The sequence below is a fragment of the Liolophura sinensis genome, chromosome 1, assembly GCF_032854445.1.
Source record: "Liolophura sinensis isolate JHLJ2023 chromosome 1, CUHK_Ljap_v2, whole genome shotgun sequence".
Taxonomy (NCBI): domain Eukaryota; kingdom Metazoa; phylum Mollusca; class Polyplacophora; order Chitonida; family Chitonidae; genus Liolophura; species Liolophura sinensis.
Genome location: NC_088295.1, coordinates 85,681,572 through 85,696,799, shown reverse-complemented (window position 1 = coordinate 85,696,799; position 15,228 = coordinate 85,681,572). Strand labels below are relative to the sequence as shown.

At 39.3% G+C, this 15,228-nt stretch overlaps 1 protein-coding gene across 1 annotated transcript in view; it reads left to right on the top strand.

The window, feature by feature from the left end:
* LOC135461921 (serine/threonine-protein kinase SIK3-like) overlaps nucleotides 1-15,228 on the top strand; it is a 46,583-nt gene that overhangs the window by 17,259 nt on the left and 14,096 nt on the right. Inside the window, exon 3 of the mRNA XM_064739207.1 lies at nucleotides 4,876-4,939. Coding sequence (XP_064595277.1) covers nucleotides 4,876-4,939 — 64 coding nt within the window. The remainder of the gene's footprint in view (nucleotides 1-4,875; nucleotides 4,940-15,228) is intronic.

Genomic DNA, 15,228 nt, shown 5'->3' with positions numbered 1-15,228 from the left:
ATCAACACCGTACTCAAGAATATTTCACTTACATGTCGGCAGCCAGCATTATGGTGGAGGAGATGGGGAAACGCACTACCATGCTGTGGTTTTGAGTTTTAAGTACATACACTGTGTTATTGGGTCCCTTTTTGTTTCTTTTATATGTCTGGTTTTTTTTCCAACACTAGGTGTTCATACACTTTAAGAAGAGTAGTGTTTGTGTGAACTGTAGATTGGAATACATTAAGTGCTTAATTTCTTTATTACAGTGCATTTCCACATGAATAAGATTCATATTTGAATTTTAATGCCTCATTACTCAGTTTGATGTTTTCGTTTGTAGAACAGTTCGATGCAGATTTGAATCTTGGTCTACTCAGGGAGTTACATTTGGTTTTTATGCAGCAGCAGTATTCAACAAATCATCAAGAGGTGTAATTATTTTGTCTATTGGTATGATGTAAAATTAATGTAGGAATCCTCTACGGGCTGAAGATGATTTGGTTATGTCTTAGAACTGAATCTGCTGTTGTCAACGAGGAGAGTGGTCTGCATAGCTGCGCCTTGAGGCAAATCTGAATCAATACCAGTATTGTAAGAGAGACATCTATTAGCTGAGCTGGGTTACCTACTGACACACTGACCTTCAGCATGGTCACCCAGCTTGTTTACCTCAACAACTGGCAGCCAGCTCAGATGACCACTAATCTGTTCCAAATCTCAAGACTTCAGGACTCAATCTTACTAATGAAGTGAGAGTGGTCAGCGTGACACATAGGACTTCTCCAAGAACCTGACAATTGCTGTAGGTTGATGTGAGGAGTGGGCACTGTGTGTACATGGCTCTGTAATCTCCCCCATTGGCACTGCTAAGTTTTCAGTTTTCCCTTCAGTTTAACCCCAAAAGCTTACTGGATTGCTCCACATATATGGGTCATCTAACAGCAGATTTGTTTTCACTGCATGGTTTCTGCCCAGAAACCCACAGGCTCTGTGTGTGCACTGACTACCACACTGGCATATCCACTGAACATTTGGCCCACACTTACGGCAATTTCAGAGGTGTTTTACCTGAAACACCTCTGCTGAAAGAAAAATGCTTTTTTGGGAGATGCTCAGTGTAAGCACTATTTCAGACAACAGCTAAAATATTTTTTAGTGTATACAAGCAAAGCTATAGTATGCAAATCCCCTAAATAAACATGTTCACTAGTACCCAAAGTCCATGGGATGCAAACTCCTATGTAAACTTATCCATTGCTACCCCCAACCCATGGGATGCAAACTCCTACATAAACATGTCCACTGCTACCCCCAACCCATTGGATTCAAACTCCTACATAAACATGTCCACTGCTACCCCCAACCCATTGGATTCAAACTCCTACATAAACATGTCCACTGCTAACCCCAACCCATGATGTGCAAACTCCTACATAAACATGTTCAATGCTAACCCCAACCCATGGTGTGCAAACTCCTACGTAAACATGTCCATTGCTACCCCCAACCCATGGGATGCAAACTCCTACATAAACATGTCCATTGCTACGCCCAACCCATGGTGTGCAAACTCCTACATAAACATGTCCATTGCTACCCCCAACCCATGGGATGCAAACTCCTATATAAACATGTCCACTGCTAACCCCAACCCATGGTGTGCAAACTCCTACATAAACATGTCCACTGCTAACCCCAACCCATGGTGTGCAAACCCCTACATAAACATGTTCAATGCTAGCCTCAATCCATAGTGTGAAGACCCCTACATAAACATGTCCACTGCTAACCCCAACCCATGGTGTGCAAACCCCTACATAAACCTGTTCAATGCTAGCCTCAATCCATAGTGTGCAGACCCCTACATAAACATGGTCACTGCTAACCCCAACCCATGGTGTGCAAACCCCTACATGAACATGTCCATTGCTAACCCCAACCCATGGTGTGCAAACCCCTACATAAACATGCCCACTGCTAACCCCAACCCATGATGTGCAAACCCCTACATAAACATGTCCATTGCTAACCCCAACCCATGGTGTGCAATCCCCTACATAAACATGCCCACTGCTAACCCCAACCCATGGTGTGCAAACCCCTACATAAACATGTTCAATGCTAGCCTCAATCCATAGTGTGCAGACCCCTACATAAACATGGTCAATGCTACGCCCAACCCATGGTGTGCAAACCCCTACATAAACATCCCCACTGCTAACCCCAACCCATGGTGTGCATACCCTTACATAAACATGTCCACTGCTAACCCCAACCCATGGTGTGCAAACCCCTACATAAACATGTTCAATGCTAACCCCAACCCATGGTGTGCAAACCCCTACATAAACATGTCCATTGCTACCCCCAACCCATGGGATGCAAACTCCTACATAAACATGTTCATTGCTACCCCCAACCCATTGGATTCAAACTCCTACATAAGCATGTCCATTGCTACCCCCAACCCATGGTGTGCATACCCCTACATAAACATGTCCACTGCTAACCCCAACCCATGATGTGCAAACCCCTACATAAACATGCCCATTGCTAACCCCAACCCATGGTGTGCAAACCCTACATACACATGCCCACTGCTAACCCCAACCCATGGTGTGCAAACCCCTACATAAACATGTCCATTGCTAACCCCACCCCTTGGTGTGCAAACACCTACATAAACATGTTCAATGCTAGCCTCAATCCATAGTGTGAAGACCCCTACATAAACATGTCCACTGCTAACCCCAACCCATGGTGTGCAAACCCCTACATAAACATGTTCAATGCTAGCCTCAATCCATAGTGTGCAGACCCCTACATAAACATGGTCAATGCTACGCCCAACCCATGGTGTGCAAACTCCTACATAAACATGTCCACTGCTAGCCTCAATCCATAGTGTGCAAAACTCGCTACATAAACATGTCCACTGCTAGCCCTGACCCATAGTATGCAAACTTGCTAATAAACATTTCACTGCTAGCTTCAACCTATAGTGTGTAAACCCTACATGAACATGTTCACTGCTAAGCTCAACTCCATGGTGTGCAAATTCCTACATAAGCATGTCCAATGCCAACAGCAGGTCGTAGTGTGCAAACCATTGACATAAAATGTCCATTGCTAACAGCAACTCATAGTGTGCAAACCCTGACATAAAATGTCCCATTGCTAGCAGCCACTCATAGTGTGCTGACCCCTATATAAACATACCCATTGCTAGCAACAACTCATAGTGTGCAAACCCCTACACAAACATGTCCACTGCTAGCAGCAACTCATAGTGTGCAAACCCTGACATAAAATGTCCATTGCTAACCCCAACCCATGGTGTGCAAACCCCTACATAAACATGTCCATTGCTAACCCCAACCCATGGTGTGCAATCCCCTACATAAACATGCCCACTGCTAACCCCAACCCATGGTGTGCAAACCCCTACATAAACATGTTCAATGCTAGCCTCAATCCATAGTGTGCAGACCCCTACATAAACATGGTCAATGCTACACCCAACCCATGGTGTGCAAACTCCTACATAAACATGTCCACTGCTAGCCTCAATCCATAGTGTGCAAACTCGCTACATAAAATGTCCATTGCTAACCCCAACCCATGGTGTGCAAACCACTACATAAACATGTCCATTGCTAGCAGCAACTCATTATGTGCAAACTTGCTAATAAACATTTTCACTGCCAGCCCCAACCTGTAGTGTGCAAACCCCTACATAAACATGTTCACTGCTGGCCCCAACCTGTAGTGTGCAAACCCTTACATTAACATGTTCACTACATGCCCCAACCCATGGTGTGCAAACCCTTACATAAACATGTTCACTGTTAGCCCCAACCTGTAGTGTGTAAACCCTTACATAAACATGTTTACTGTTAGCCCCAACCCATAGTTTGCAAACTCCTACATAAAAGTTCACTGCATGTGTATCCTAAACACCTTCATGTAGTACAGGTTTGCCAAATTCTATACAGAACATGGTCACAGCTGATCTTGACACATACAGTTGTTTAGTAATACCCCAAATCCAGCATGACCAGAGCTTGTGTATAGTAACTGCTGCATGAACATGTGCACTACATTCCATAAAACATTGCATGCAAATTTCTGTGTGAACATATCCACAGTACTGCTAGGCTCAGCATATTGTAGACAAAGGCATTTCTTGAATGAGTCCACTGTTATCTTCGGTGCGTCATGTGAACTCCATCATGAATGGTTCCAGGCAGCTAGCCTCAAAACATTGTACACATTTACATACATGTACTCCTACATAGACATTTCAAATACAAGCTTCAAAACACCATATGAAAACTTTGTATTTCTTTCTAACCACATGTATGCTTTGTATTTCCAAACGATTTTTAGTCAGCATATGTAGAATGTTACTATCATTCCAAAGCAAGTAGTGGCAGGAAAAATTGTCCTTTGGTTGGTGTTTGTGATTTTCCATTGGAAATGTGGATGTTCACTTGGTTCTAATCTCTCATTTTTTGGCATGAATCACATTTAGTGTAATCTCCTTTGGATTTCAGGATGGCTTATTATATTAATTCACACATGCATGTTTGTACTTGTGAGTGATTTTCTGTAGAAAATGACATTTATATAAAGTCTTTACAGTATCCAGCTTTGAGATGTATTCCATTCATTGATAGCATAACTGTTTCAAATTCATTTGTGGACATGTAACTGAGATGAATTGCCAAGAGGCCATATTTTCACCAGTTACTTACGACCAGTTGCCAACTATCACACTGTTGTAGTCTTTCATAGTCTTTGTGTAGTCTTTTACTAGTATTGTAAACATTTTTTGAGATTTTGTAATCATTGCCATGTTGTTATGTCCTTTTCATGTTACTGTTGCAGGTCATGGAGACTGAGAGAATGTTATATTTAGTCACAGAGTATGCAAGTGGAGGGGAAATATTTGGTAAGTCTCCTTTATCATCACAATTATTCTGGAGCTTTTGTAGAATCATTGAGTTCATTACCTTAAATTTGTTTGCCTGCAAACTTATGACATCGTAACATGTATTCCATCACACTTCCATACACATGTAGTAGCATGGTCCCATTGGGGCCGTATAAAAATGGTGTTTATAGTGCTGCCACACTGGAACAACATGCTAAGGATACCAAGCAGCATATACACCACCCAGCCCAACACATTGCAGTATACATGTACTTGTATGTACACTGGCCCAACTAGCATATTGTCTCTCCAATTTATGCTGACCATTTAGCAAAAAAAATATACTTAGATTGCCAGTTTTAAGTAAGATACCGTATTCTGTCTTATAGTATAGGACAGCACATTGTTAATGTTTATGTTCACTGAAAAACTACTTTTCAAAATATCCTTGACCTTGATACAGCTGCGGGATGTATAGAGAGCAATGTGACATTGTGTGTACTCTTGCTCCTTAACATCAAAGATATTTTCTGTATTTATGAATAGACCAAACAGTAGCCTATGGAAAAAAAAAGTTGTGGACATTGGCGATGAAAGTCGAAGAGATCAGTCGATAAGAGATGCTTTCCTTGAAATTAGACTCATTGGAATAATAGGCCTATTATTTTCCCCACTGCTTTAACTGTTCATACAGTAGGCCTGCTACCATAAAGAACATCAGCTCAGTATCTGCGAATTTGCCACAGGCGTTCCTCGATTCCAATGTACGGCCACTGCAAAAGAGTTGTACCTGCTGGTTAGCTTCCCTTGTAGCCTTCTTCAGATCGCCAGCAGATGTCTTGGGACTCCTGGTTCAGGTTGAAGCCTTCGAAAGGGTTGTGGTGGTGACTTCGTGCCGTAATGGTTGTTAATCTAAGCCCAACTTGCGCTCATGAATACATGGGAAGGCCTGTCAGCAACCTGAGAATGGCCGTGGGTTTGCCCTAGACTGAGTCCAATTTCCTCCAACCTTAGCACTGGCTGCCATCATATAAGTGAAATGTTCTTGAGTATGGCGAAAACACCAATGAAATAAATAAATAAACTACGGTTAATGACCTATGCATTGAACTGTAGCTGGTTTGTTGTCTTTTATTGTCAACAGTGTCGCTTTTAAATAAAGTTTTGTGACTGGGTTCTGGTGCAAAATATACATGTTTTTTTGTCCCATTTGAATACAATTATAAACCATATGTTATGGTATTTGACATTCTTCTTACAACTTAGCCGGCCTGCCAACAACCTGCGGATGGTGGTCGCGTCATACAAGTGAAATATTCCTAAAACACCAGTCAAATAAAGAAATAAATACAACACAACTTAGCCATACAGCTGTGTACAAATTACCACTAAAATAATGTGAGAGAGATCCAACTGCATGGTGTTTTTTATGGGTCAACTCCCATTTTATGCATAATGGTGGCTTCTATGCCCAGCTTTCTTGCTGACCTGATTATCGTGGATGTCAGAGAAAGCACCTTGGCTACAACACCGTGTTTGAAGATTTGACTGCATTTTATGAAATTAAAGTAGATGCAGAAACAGCCCTGGTCTGCAAAAATAACAAATCAGCCAAATTAAAATTCTTTAGTTGTGATAGAAAAATAGACTGTTACATCAAAGCCTGAATTTCAAATGTTACACGAGGAGATGTCTTCTCATTCTTGTAAAGCAGTCATAAGGAATTTTTCACTGATATTTATTATTTACAAACTGCGCATACCAAACACTAAAATGATCAATAATATATGTATTTGTATATTTTGAAGGGCATGACTAAGTATGGCCTGTTGGGAAAATGAATGCACTTTGGGCAGAGACAGCATGCTACTATCTGACACAATTTTTACTACTGTCAGGAACATTACACAGCTTGTAAATCCACTGATTTCAGATCTGTGGTGGTCAATAAATGACACGGACCTGTACCACAGCACACTCTGAGAAATGGTCATTTTTCATTATTGTGGTAGAATATTTCAGGGCAATGACCTATGTTAGCATATTTTTTCTCTACCGTAAAAAAAGTATCTTATATATATATATATATAATATATATATATATTTATTTTATTTATATTTTTTTTTTAGTCTTGAGTGTTCATAAAGTTTGGTTGAATTTAGTAAAGGTTATATGAACATAAAGTTGGGTACCTACATGTGGTGTCCAGAAACTTGATAATGGTCCATTTAGCTACATGCATATGATGCATAGTTCCATTCCCACTGTTATATTATACAGGTAGCTAGTGTAATAACCTTAAGCACTGCCCCCCTTATCTAACACAGTGACCCCCCACTGTAACCTTGCTGACATATACATGTATAGTCACAGGTAGTCCCTAATCTGTACTAATTAGAAAGAGAATGACGGTGCAGTTTAAGCTCAAAAACAGGGCTCAGCAGGCTTCCGGATGGGCTTATTAAATGAAGTGTTATTCCAGGCGACTTGTGCTTCCTGTGGTAGTGAGGCAAAGGGGGTGAGATATGTCAGGAACATTAGTAACCAAAAGACTAATTAATATGAGCTGAAACATCCTGAGCAACAGTCAGGATATGTTACCTACAGTGTACGCTGTAAGCACACTATAACTCCCCTTTGTCACCAGTGTGCAAATATACAGGTATTTGTGTGTACCTCTGACATGTTCGTGCACATCTGTATCTGGGAAGGTATAGACTGCACCCCTGTAATTGATAAGTAGCTCATAGGTTTACCTGGACCTCAGCAGGTACATGTAAATGATGTAAGTGGTGGTTTAATTGATCCCCTGCAGCTAGGGTTATGAATCTGGCTGTGACATAGGACTCAAATACCTGTTTCTGAATTGAAGATAATTAATAACAATCGGATGGCCTCATTTACTGAAGTGATAAAAGAGGTGTAGCCATTTTCATTTAGAATGATTTGCATCCTGGACTATATGCATAATGAATTCAGCGTGGTTCATGCATAGTATGTATGTATGTATATGTGTTATTTGTACGTATGTATGTACTAAAGCCAGTTTATCTGGGCTTAGAACTGTAATTAGTCATAAACCCCAAGCAGACATTAGCCGGACATTAGTAGCTTACATGTAATTGAATCTATGGGTTACTGATGATAACTCTTTGAATGGTGATCAGACACATGTATGCATGTATTGGTATTGTAGAACTGCTCCATCGTATGTGAATGTGAATATCCTAGAGGCTCTGTCCTGGCTGTTATCTGCATCTCTACACTGCTCATGAATTAACACATTCTTCAGCTCCTTTTGTGGAGCGATTAGAGTCTACCCAGGGGCATCCGTCTCCTAAAACTGATTTGCATGTGGTGTCAGATTTGACAGATTCCAGTAGAATTTGTTCTGTGGGCCTGTTGTGGTGGTGTATTTGAGATACATGGAGTTATCACATCAGGCTGTTCTCACAACACTGTCTCATAATGTATTTTTCCCTGTGCTCTCATTATGGCCTTAACAGGTGTAGCATGTGCTTCAGGAGTTCTTGTTTCCTGACCTCAGCTTACCTTAAAAAGCCATCTGACAGGTGGCGTTAGGGAAGTGGCAGATAGAATCATTGTAAACAACTGAGCTTAATATCTCATCATTAAAACTGGCCTTGCAGGGAACAAGCACAAACTGTGTTCAGGTGGTTTACATGCATTGTCTGATCAATTGTATACATTATTGCCCCTAACCACTGATTGTACATTGGTGACTTGTGGAGGAGGCAATATCCACCTGATGCCTTCGTATCTACCTGATGCCTTCATATATACTATACTTCAGCAAGTGTGTGTATATACTTTCAAATCTCAGGCCTCAGAAAATTTTGTTCTTTGTAAGGCAACATCATTTACTAGGGAATATAACTGTACAACGTTTATGGAAGTTAATCTAGGTCTTCAAGTAGAGTTAGGCCCAAAGACGTAGTGAATATTACACTGAGTTGTGATATTCAATACATATACTTTTAATATAAATGGTATACAATAAACGCTGAATTATGGTATTGGATATACACTGAATAATGGTATACAATACACACTGAATTTTGGTATTGGATATACACTGAAGTATTGTATTGGATATACACTGAAGTATTGTATTGGATATACACTGAAGTATTGTATTGGATATACACTGAATAATGGTATACAATACACACTGAATTGTGGTATTGGATATACACTGAATTGTGGTATTGGATATACACTGAATTCTGGTATTGGATGTACACTGAATTGTGGTATTCAATATATACACTGAATTATGGTATTTGATATACACTGAATTCTGGTACTTTATATACACAAACTTATTCTATGCAGCTCAAGAGAAAAACATACAGTAAATGTAGGCCCTACAAGTACATGTAAGTCTCAAGACTAAAACTGGGGAGCATTTTAAATCCGTGTACATATACTATGTATACTGCATACTGTGCATGTATATTTATTCTTCTTTAGTAGATTTCAGAGCACAAACACAAAATGCAGACTAAACATGCTGGAGTCAGGACAAATGTACACATGTACAACATGGAAACCACAGCAGTTTCTATACATTTGAACTATACCAGCAATGTTTACCACGTGTTTGTGTAGACTGAGTAGTGGAGTACCACATTCATGGATGGATATATGTATATAGGTACATATACATTATAACTGACTCTGTCCCTCTGAGTTTGATACTGACTTTTATCCTGCTTCCTGGTGAAAATGCCACACGCCAAGCGGGAGTGTGACATTCGCCACTAAACGGTAAAATTCAGTATCAAACAAGCAGGGATAACAAATTTATTTCTATGAGCAGCCCTACGATCAGAGATAATTTGGCTGTAACATGACCATAGTGTCAACAGTGTGCAATGCGGCGCCAAAATGTAACACAAAAGATCTTAATTTTTGAAAGAATGGTTCAAATTTTTGAAATTTACGTATAATGTATGGACATATTTCACAGAAATCTGCCTGTAAAACGCACAGAATAGTGATATTACCGATGAACAAAGCGGTATTTGAGATATTTCAGAACGCTAAAGTGTCAGCTGATTTCAAGCACGGTAGGGCTACACATAGACTATACTGATATGTGAAATCCTCTGTTAACACTTAGTTTTCACGAGGAACCGAGTAGACTACTATATAGCCCACCAAAGAATTTATCCAATCTTAGTAAATCTGTATCAGCATACAAGTCTGACAGGTAAAATAAAAAAAATAAAAAATGAAATTGAGATAAGAACTGCTGGAAATCAGGACACAGCTATAAATGTAAAATGACAGTGTTCTATTTTGGTCATAATTTTGCGGCAGTGGATATTCAACTTAATGCTGTTACATCTGGAGAATATGAGCAACAGATTTTGTTGTCACGGTATCCATTGAAAGTTACAAAAGAGGTCATTTTGTCCACTTTGCTGAAGTGAATTTAAGCCTAGTGTAAAGTTGTTGTTGTACAGTACATGTAAGTTGTAACAATTGCTGATGGATTTTTGGGGCTGATAGAGAGATTTCTTTGGGATTTCTAGACTGGCTGGGGTTCTGCTAAGGAAGGCACAGGTAAGTTCTATCATGTTACTGCATGATCTAAAAAATAAAACAGTAATCTGAACGTATGTCTCTATCTTCAAAATCAATTTAAAAATGTGCATAAATTGCTCTAAAATTTGCTCTTTTTTGAAATGATTGAGGAATTAGGGTATTGGTACTTGCACAAACAACACTTGATTTACTTAGTTCTACATCTTATCCATATTTGCTATACAACTACTTATACAGTGGCACTTCCTGTGCTTGGATGCCATTATCAAACAGCTGAAACTTTATGTACTTGTGCAGAAGCCCTTCCTGTACTCGGCTGTTGACTTTATCCCAGCTCCCTAGTACCCTGTATTAAAGCTACTTGCACAGCAGCACTTAATGTACCTGGCCAAAAAGTATTAAAGTTAAATCTGGCTTAAATCTTAACACCATGCTCATGGTGACACTGAAATGACACATGTGAAGTTAATACCAGACTTATGTCCTGAAGCACTTTTGAACAACTCACCCCTGGTTCTGGTCATCATCAGAGTTCGTGTTCTTGGTTGTTGTCTTAATAAATAAAATTCTCTGTTAAATGGGACAAGCATACTAGTACTTTTTAGGGTACTTTTTGGTCTTAGTGGCTGACTTCATTGAGATTCATGGACTATATAATTTAGTTCTTATCTTAATCCAAACTCTCTAAAAGACTTCAGTCTTGCACAGTAGCACTTAATATTCTTGATTGTTGACTTCATATCCAAACTCCTTAAGCTTGACCAGTAGATCTACCTATAGTCTATTTGGTTGCTGACTTCAAATCCAAACTTCCAAAATTACTTGTACAGTAGCACTTCCTGTACTAGCTTGGTTGTTGGCTTAACCTTCAAACTGCCCCAGACTACATGTACAGGTGCAGTACTACCTCCTGTACGTTGTTGTATACTTTAACCAAACTGTGTAAGACATGGTTGAGGATTGTGGATTTCGCGTGGGCGCTGCACGGTTTCATCCCACCATAATGTTGGCCGCCGTCGTATAAGTGAAATATTCTTGAGTAGGGCGTCAAATAAACGAATAAATTAATAAATAAATTAACCAAACTCCTAAGCTACTTTTACAGTAGAACTTCCTGCACTTGGCTGTTATTAATGTACATGTATTTATCCAAACTCCCCTAAGCAACTTGCACAATAGCACTCCATGTACTTGCTTGTTGACTTAATCCGAATTCCATTAACTATTTTCAAAGTAACACTTATTGTCTTTGGTCAGAACCGAAACATCTGACTGCCATTATAGAATTATCTGTGTTGTCATGGCAATGCTCACTTCAGTACACCCTAAAGTATATTACAAACTTCTGCCTTAATGCACGGTTCTTTATCAGATTGAGGTTAAGATGTGAATTTGTTTGTGTAGGTTATTCTGGAGGCTTGAATCCTTTGAGCAAATATTGATTTATGTGTGAAATTTTCTTTAGTTTGTTTTTTGTTTTTCCTCTTCTGGTTTTTTCCCACTCGTTTTATGCATCTCACCATTGAGATAAATTTTCTGCCTAACATCACAGGTGAATGCTTTGAAACCATCTGTCCTTTTGATACTTTTTCACCTATTCTGATGCCCCGAAACCCATGTGCTGTAAGTTAGCTGAGACCTTATAAATCACTAAACACTAAAGAAAGTAAGAAAATATTAGCCCTATTGAACACACGTGTAATTGTTGGTTGTTAAAAAATACACTTATGTAAACCAAGGTTTTCTCATGTATTCAGAAAGCTGTACTAGCTGAGCTTTATCAAGTGCAGTTGCGTCAGCAGACATGTCATTGTTTGCAGTGATGTGATAAAGTGACAAGGTACAAGACAAAGTGGGTTGTCTTTGTGGTGCTCTGATGTGCAAGTCAGATAATCCACCTGGTTCGCAACCTCAATACACAACCTTAAGACTGCCAGAGAATAATGATCGGCCTTGTGTGAACTTAAAAAATGGCACAGTCCATATATGAAAGTATGCCACTGGTATTGATGAACAAGCTTTTTGAAGTCAGTGGCAGTTGATCTTGAGTGAGAATCATTTAGTTTCCTTTCACCAAATCCAACGTCCAAACCACTGACGTTGTCAGTTTGTCACCAGTTTGAGCAGAACACCAAGTATAACTTGCCTTTTCAGGCTCAGACCAATCAGTTTTAATTATTGATGGTGTTTAACTGTAGAGAGAATATGGGTGCCTGATTGATAATTTGTTCTGACCTTGTAGACCTTTTTTGTGCTAGGTTTTAGAATTAGGCCATTACATTGCATGCTAGATGAAGGGTGAAGTCTGGACGATCAACTGTAAACCTGTCCTTGGCCATTCCTAGGTTTTAAGCACAGTGGACTTTCCCCAGCTCCGGTGATATTTCCTTAGTCGTCTTTTTTTTTCTGGACTACTCATGGGTCTCCCTGAGCGAGGTTACTGACGTCAATATTACGTCAATGGCGGCTACTTGATCGGCTGAAAGCCGTTATCCGTTATGGGCAGTTGTTGTTAGCACACAATAGAAGGATGCGATGGTAGCTGTGTTAACAGCTCTGCTAGGGAGATTTCCCTGGGAGTGTCACCTTCTCCCCTCTCTGCAAATCCCCTCCCCCTCCTCTGCAAATTTCCCCACCCTGACCAACTACATCAGGGTGAGCTCTGGCAAATTCTTCTGTCAGTTCTGTCCAGATCATGATTGACAGCTAACTTGTCCTAGTTCCACTCTCCAGAAGGATGCCGTTTTTTGCAACTGTTAATTTACCTGCTACATATACCTTTATATTTGAAGTTTTAATGGAGTTTCATTTAAAACCCGTCTTGACTTACAGTGCACATCTTAGAAGTATATATTCTGTATGTCTACAAATCAAATGCAATTTAGAATTGTCCTGTTGACATTTAAGAAACAAGGGTAACTCAATTATAAACTAGGATTATCCAGTGTGGATGTCTCAGTTTCTTTAAGAGATCTTAATATGAAAATGAACATGGTAAAGTAAGGAAAATAAAGAGGAAAAATTTAAATCCCCATTTCCAAACATCTCTAACTCTGTAGTTATGAATTCAATGCAGTACACCTCCTCTAATTATTATGTAGCAATCATAAATACATGTTTTTTGAGTATGGCATTCACAACAATAAAATAAATAAATAAATGAATAAATGCATCTGTGTATCATTTATTGTTTTCATGAAATAACAAGTCATTTTGTAGTTTGACATGATTACTGCAGTCAAAATGTTAACATGCACATATATATTTTATGTAAATTAATCAGTTGTTATGAAGATTTGCATGCACATGATTAAGTGTTTGCCAGAAATGTAACTGAAGGCTTCACTTCTAGCTGACAATGTTAGAAACATTATGTTACATGTATGTGGACACATATGTTTGTTGAAGCCTTGTGCTATTATATTGTACGCTAGCTTTCGCTCAACAGCTGCACCTTGACTTTTCTACAGACCTATAAACACCTTTAACTTCTTGTGTGTTATCATGGATGAGATGAGTGAAGCATTGTGCTGAAATTTTGAAAGTTGAATTTCAAAACGTGGATCTGCATGTCTGGATGGATTATTTCAGTGTGAGTCTGTCAACATTTGCTGATTAAGCAATACTGGTAAATATACTTGTGAGAAGGTAACATTATTCTGATGTATTTGGTAGCAAGCATGTTGGTACCAGTACCTTGATACTGTCAAGATTCAAGGGACCAGGAGACATAACAGGGATATTGCAAACTGTATATGTTGGTGTAAATGTCTATTGTATTTCCAAAGATTAGAAGTGTTTCAGATTTCTCTGCCTGCATATTAAAGCCTACTTGCTTACCCTCTGTAGAATAAAACCATAAAACCATAGAGATAGCTCAATAAATACAATTCAGGCTGACCATTGAAAACAACCATACTATCTTTTGATGGTAAACCACTGTTTTATAAGAATCTGAGCTTTTGGGAGATGACCGTTGTATAGTGGTTAGGTGTTTTGCGTTTCAATCGTCAGGTCACACAAGATGAAGGTTCAAAACCGGCCTTGAGCAGAGGATTTGTACATTCCATCCCTCTCATTGCTTGTGGGCCAACAATACTTGTGCATATGACCACTTGTTTTCCACCAGTACATTGTGCATACATCTGTCTGTACATCATATTAGGGACAGTTCATCAGTAACTTTCCAAAGGTTGTTGGTTTAACCCTGGCACTCAATTTCCATGACTCTAAACCTGATTGTCTTCATATGTGAGAAATTCTTAGGTATGGTATGAAACAACTATCAAAGAAATAAATATTGACGGTAAGCCATGACAGATTGCTGTTATCGTGCAGGTTTCTGTTGACAAGCACGGCGATTTCCTTTCCTGGCCCGTCAAATTGCAAAAGGATCATTTGCTGTAAGAATGTCAGGTAGATGCTATTTTGATATGTGTGGAAGTGTTACACCCTAATTTTCCCCAAACAATTGGCTCCTCTTGATGGGAGATGTCTTCTTTTTCATATTGAGTGTTTGACAGTTTACATTTTTGTTAGACATGAATATTAATGAAGACACTGCAATAACAAGAAAATTTGTGCTCCATTGCCAAAGCTTTGTACTTTTTACAAGGTACTATTCAGCATGCATTTACATGCACAGCCCATGTCATTTAAAACAGTTAGTAACAGTATAAGCCCTCAGAAATGGAGCATTTTTGTAACCATTATGCCTAATGTAACACACCAC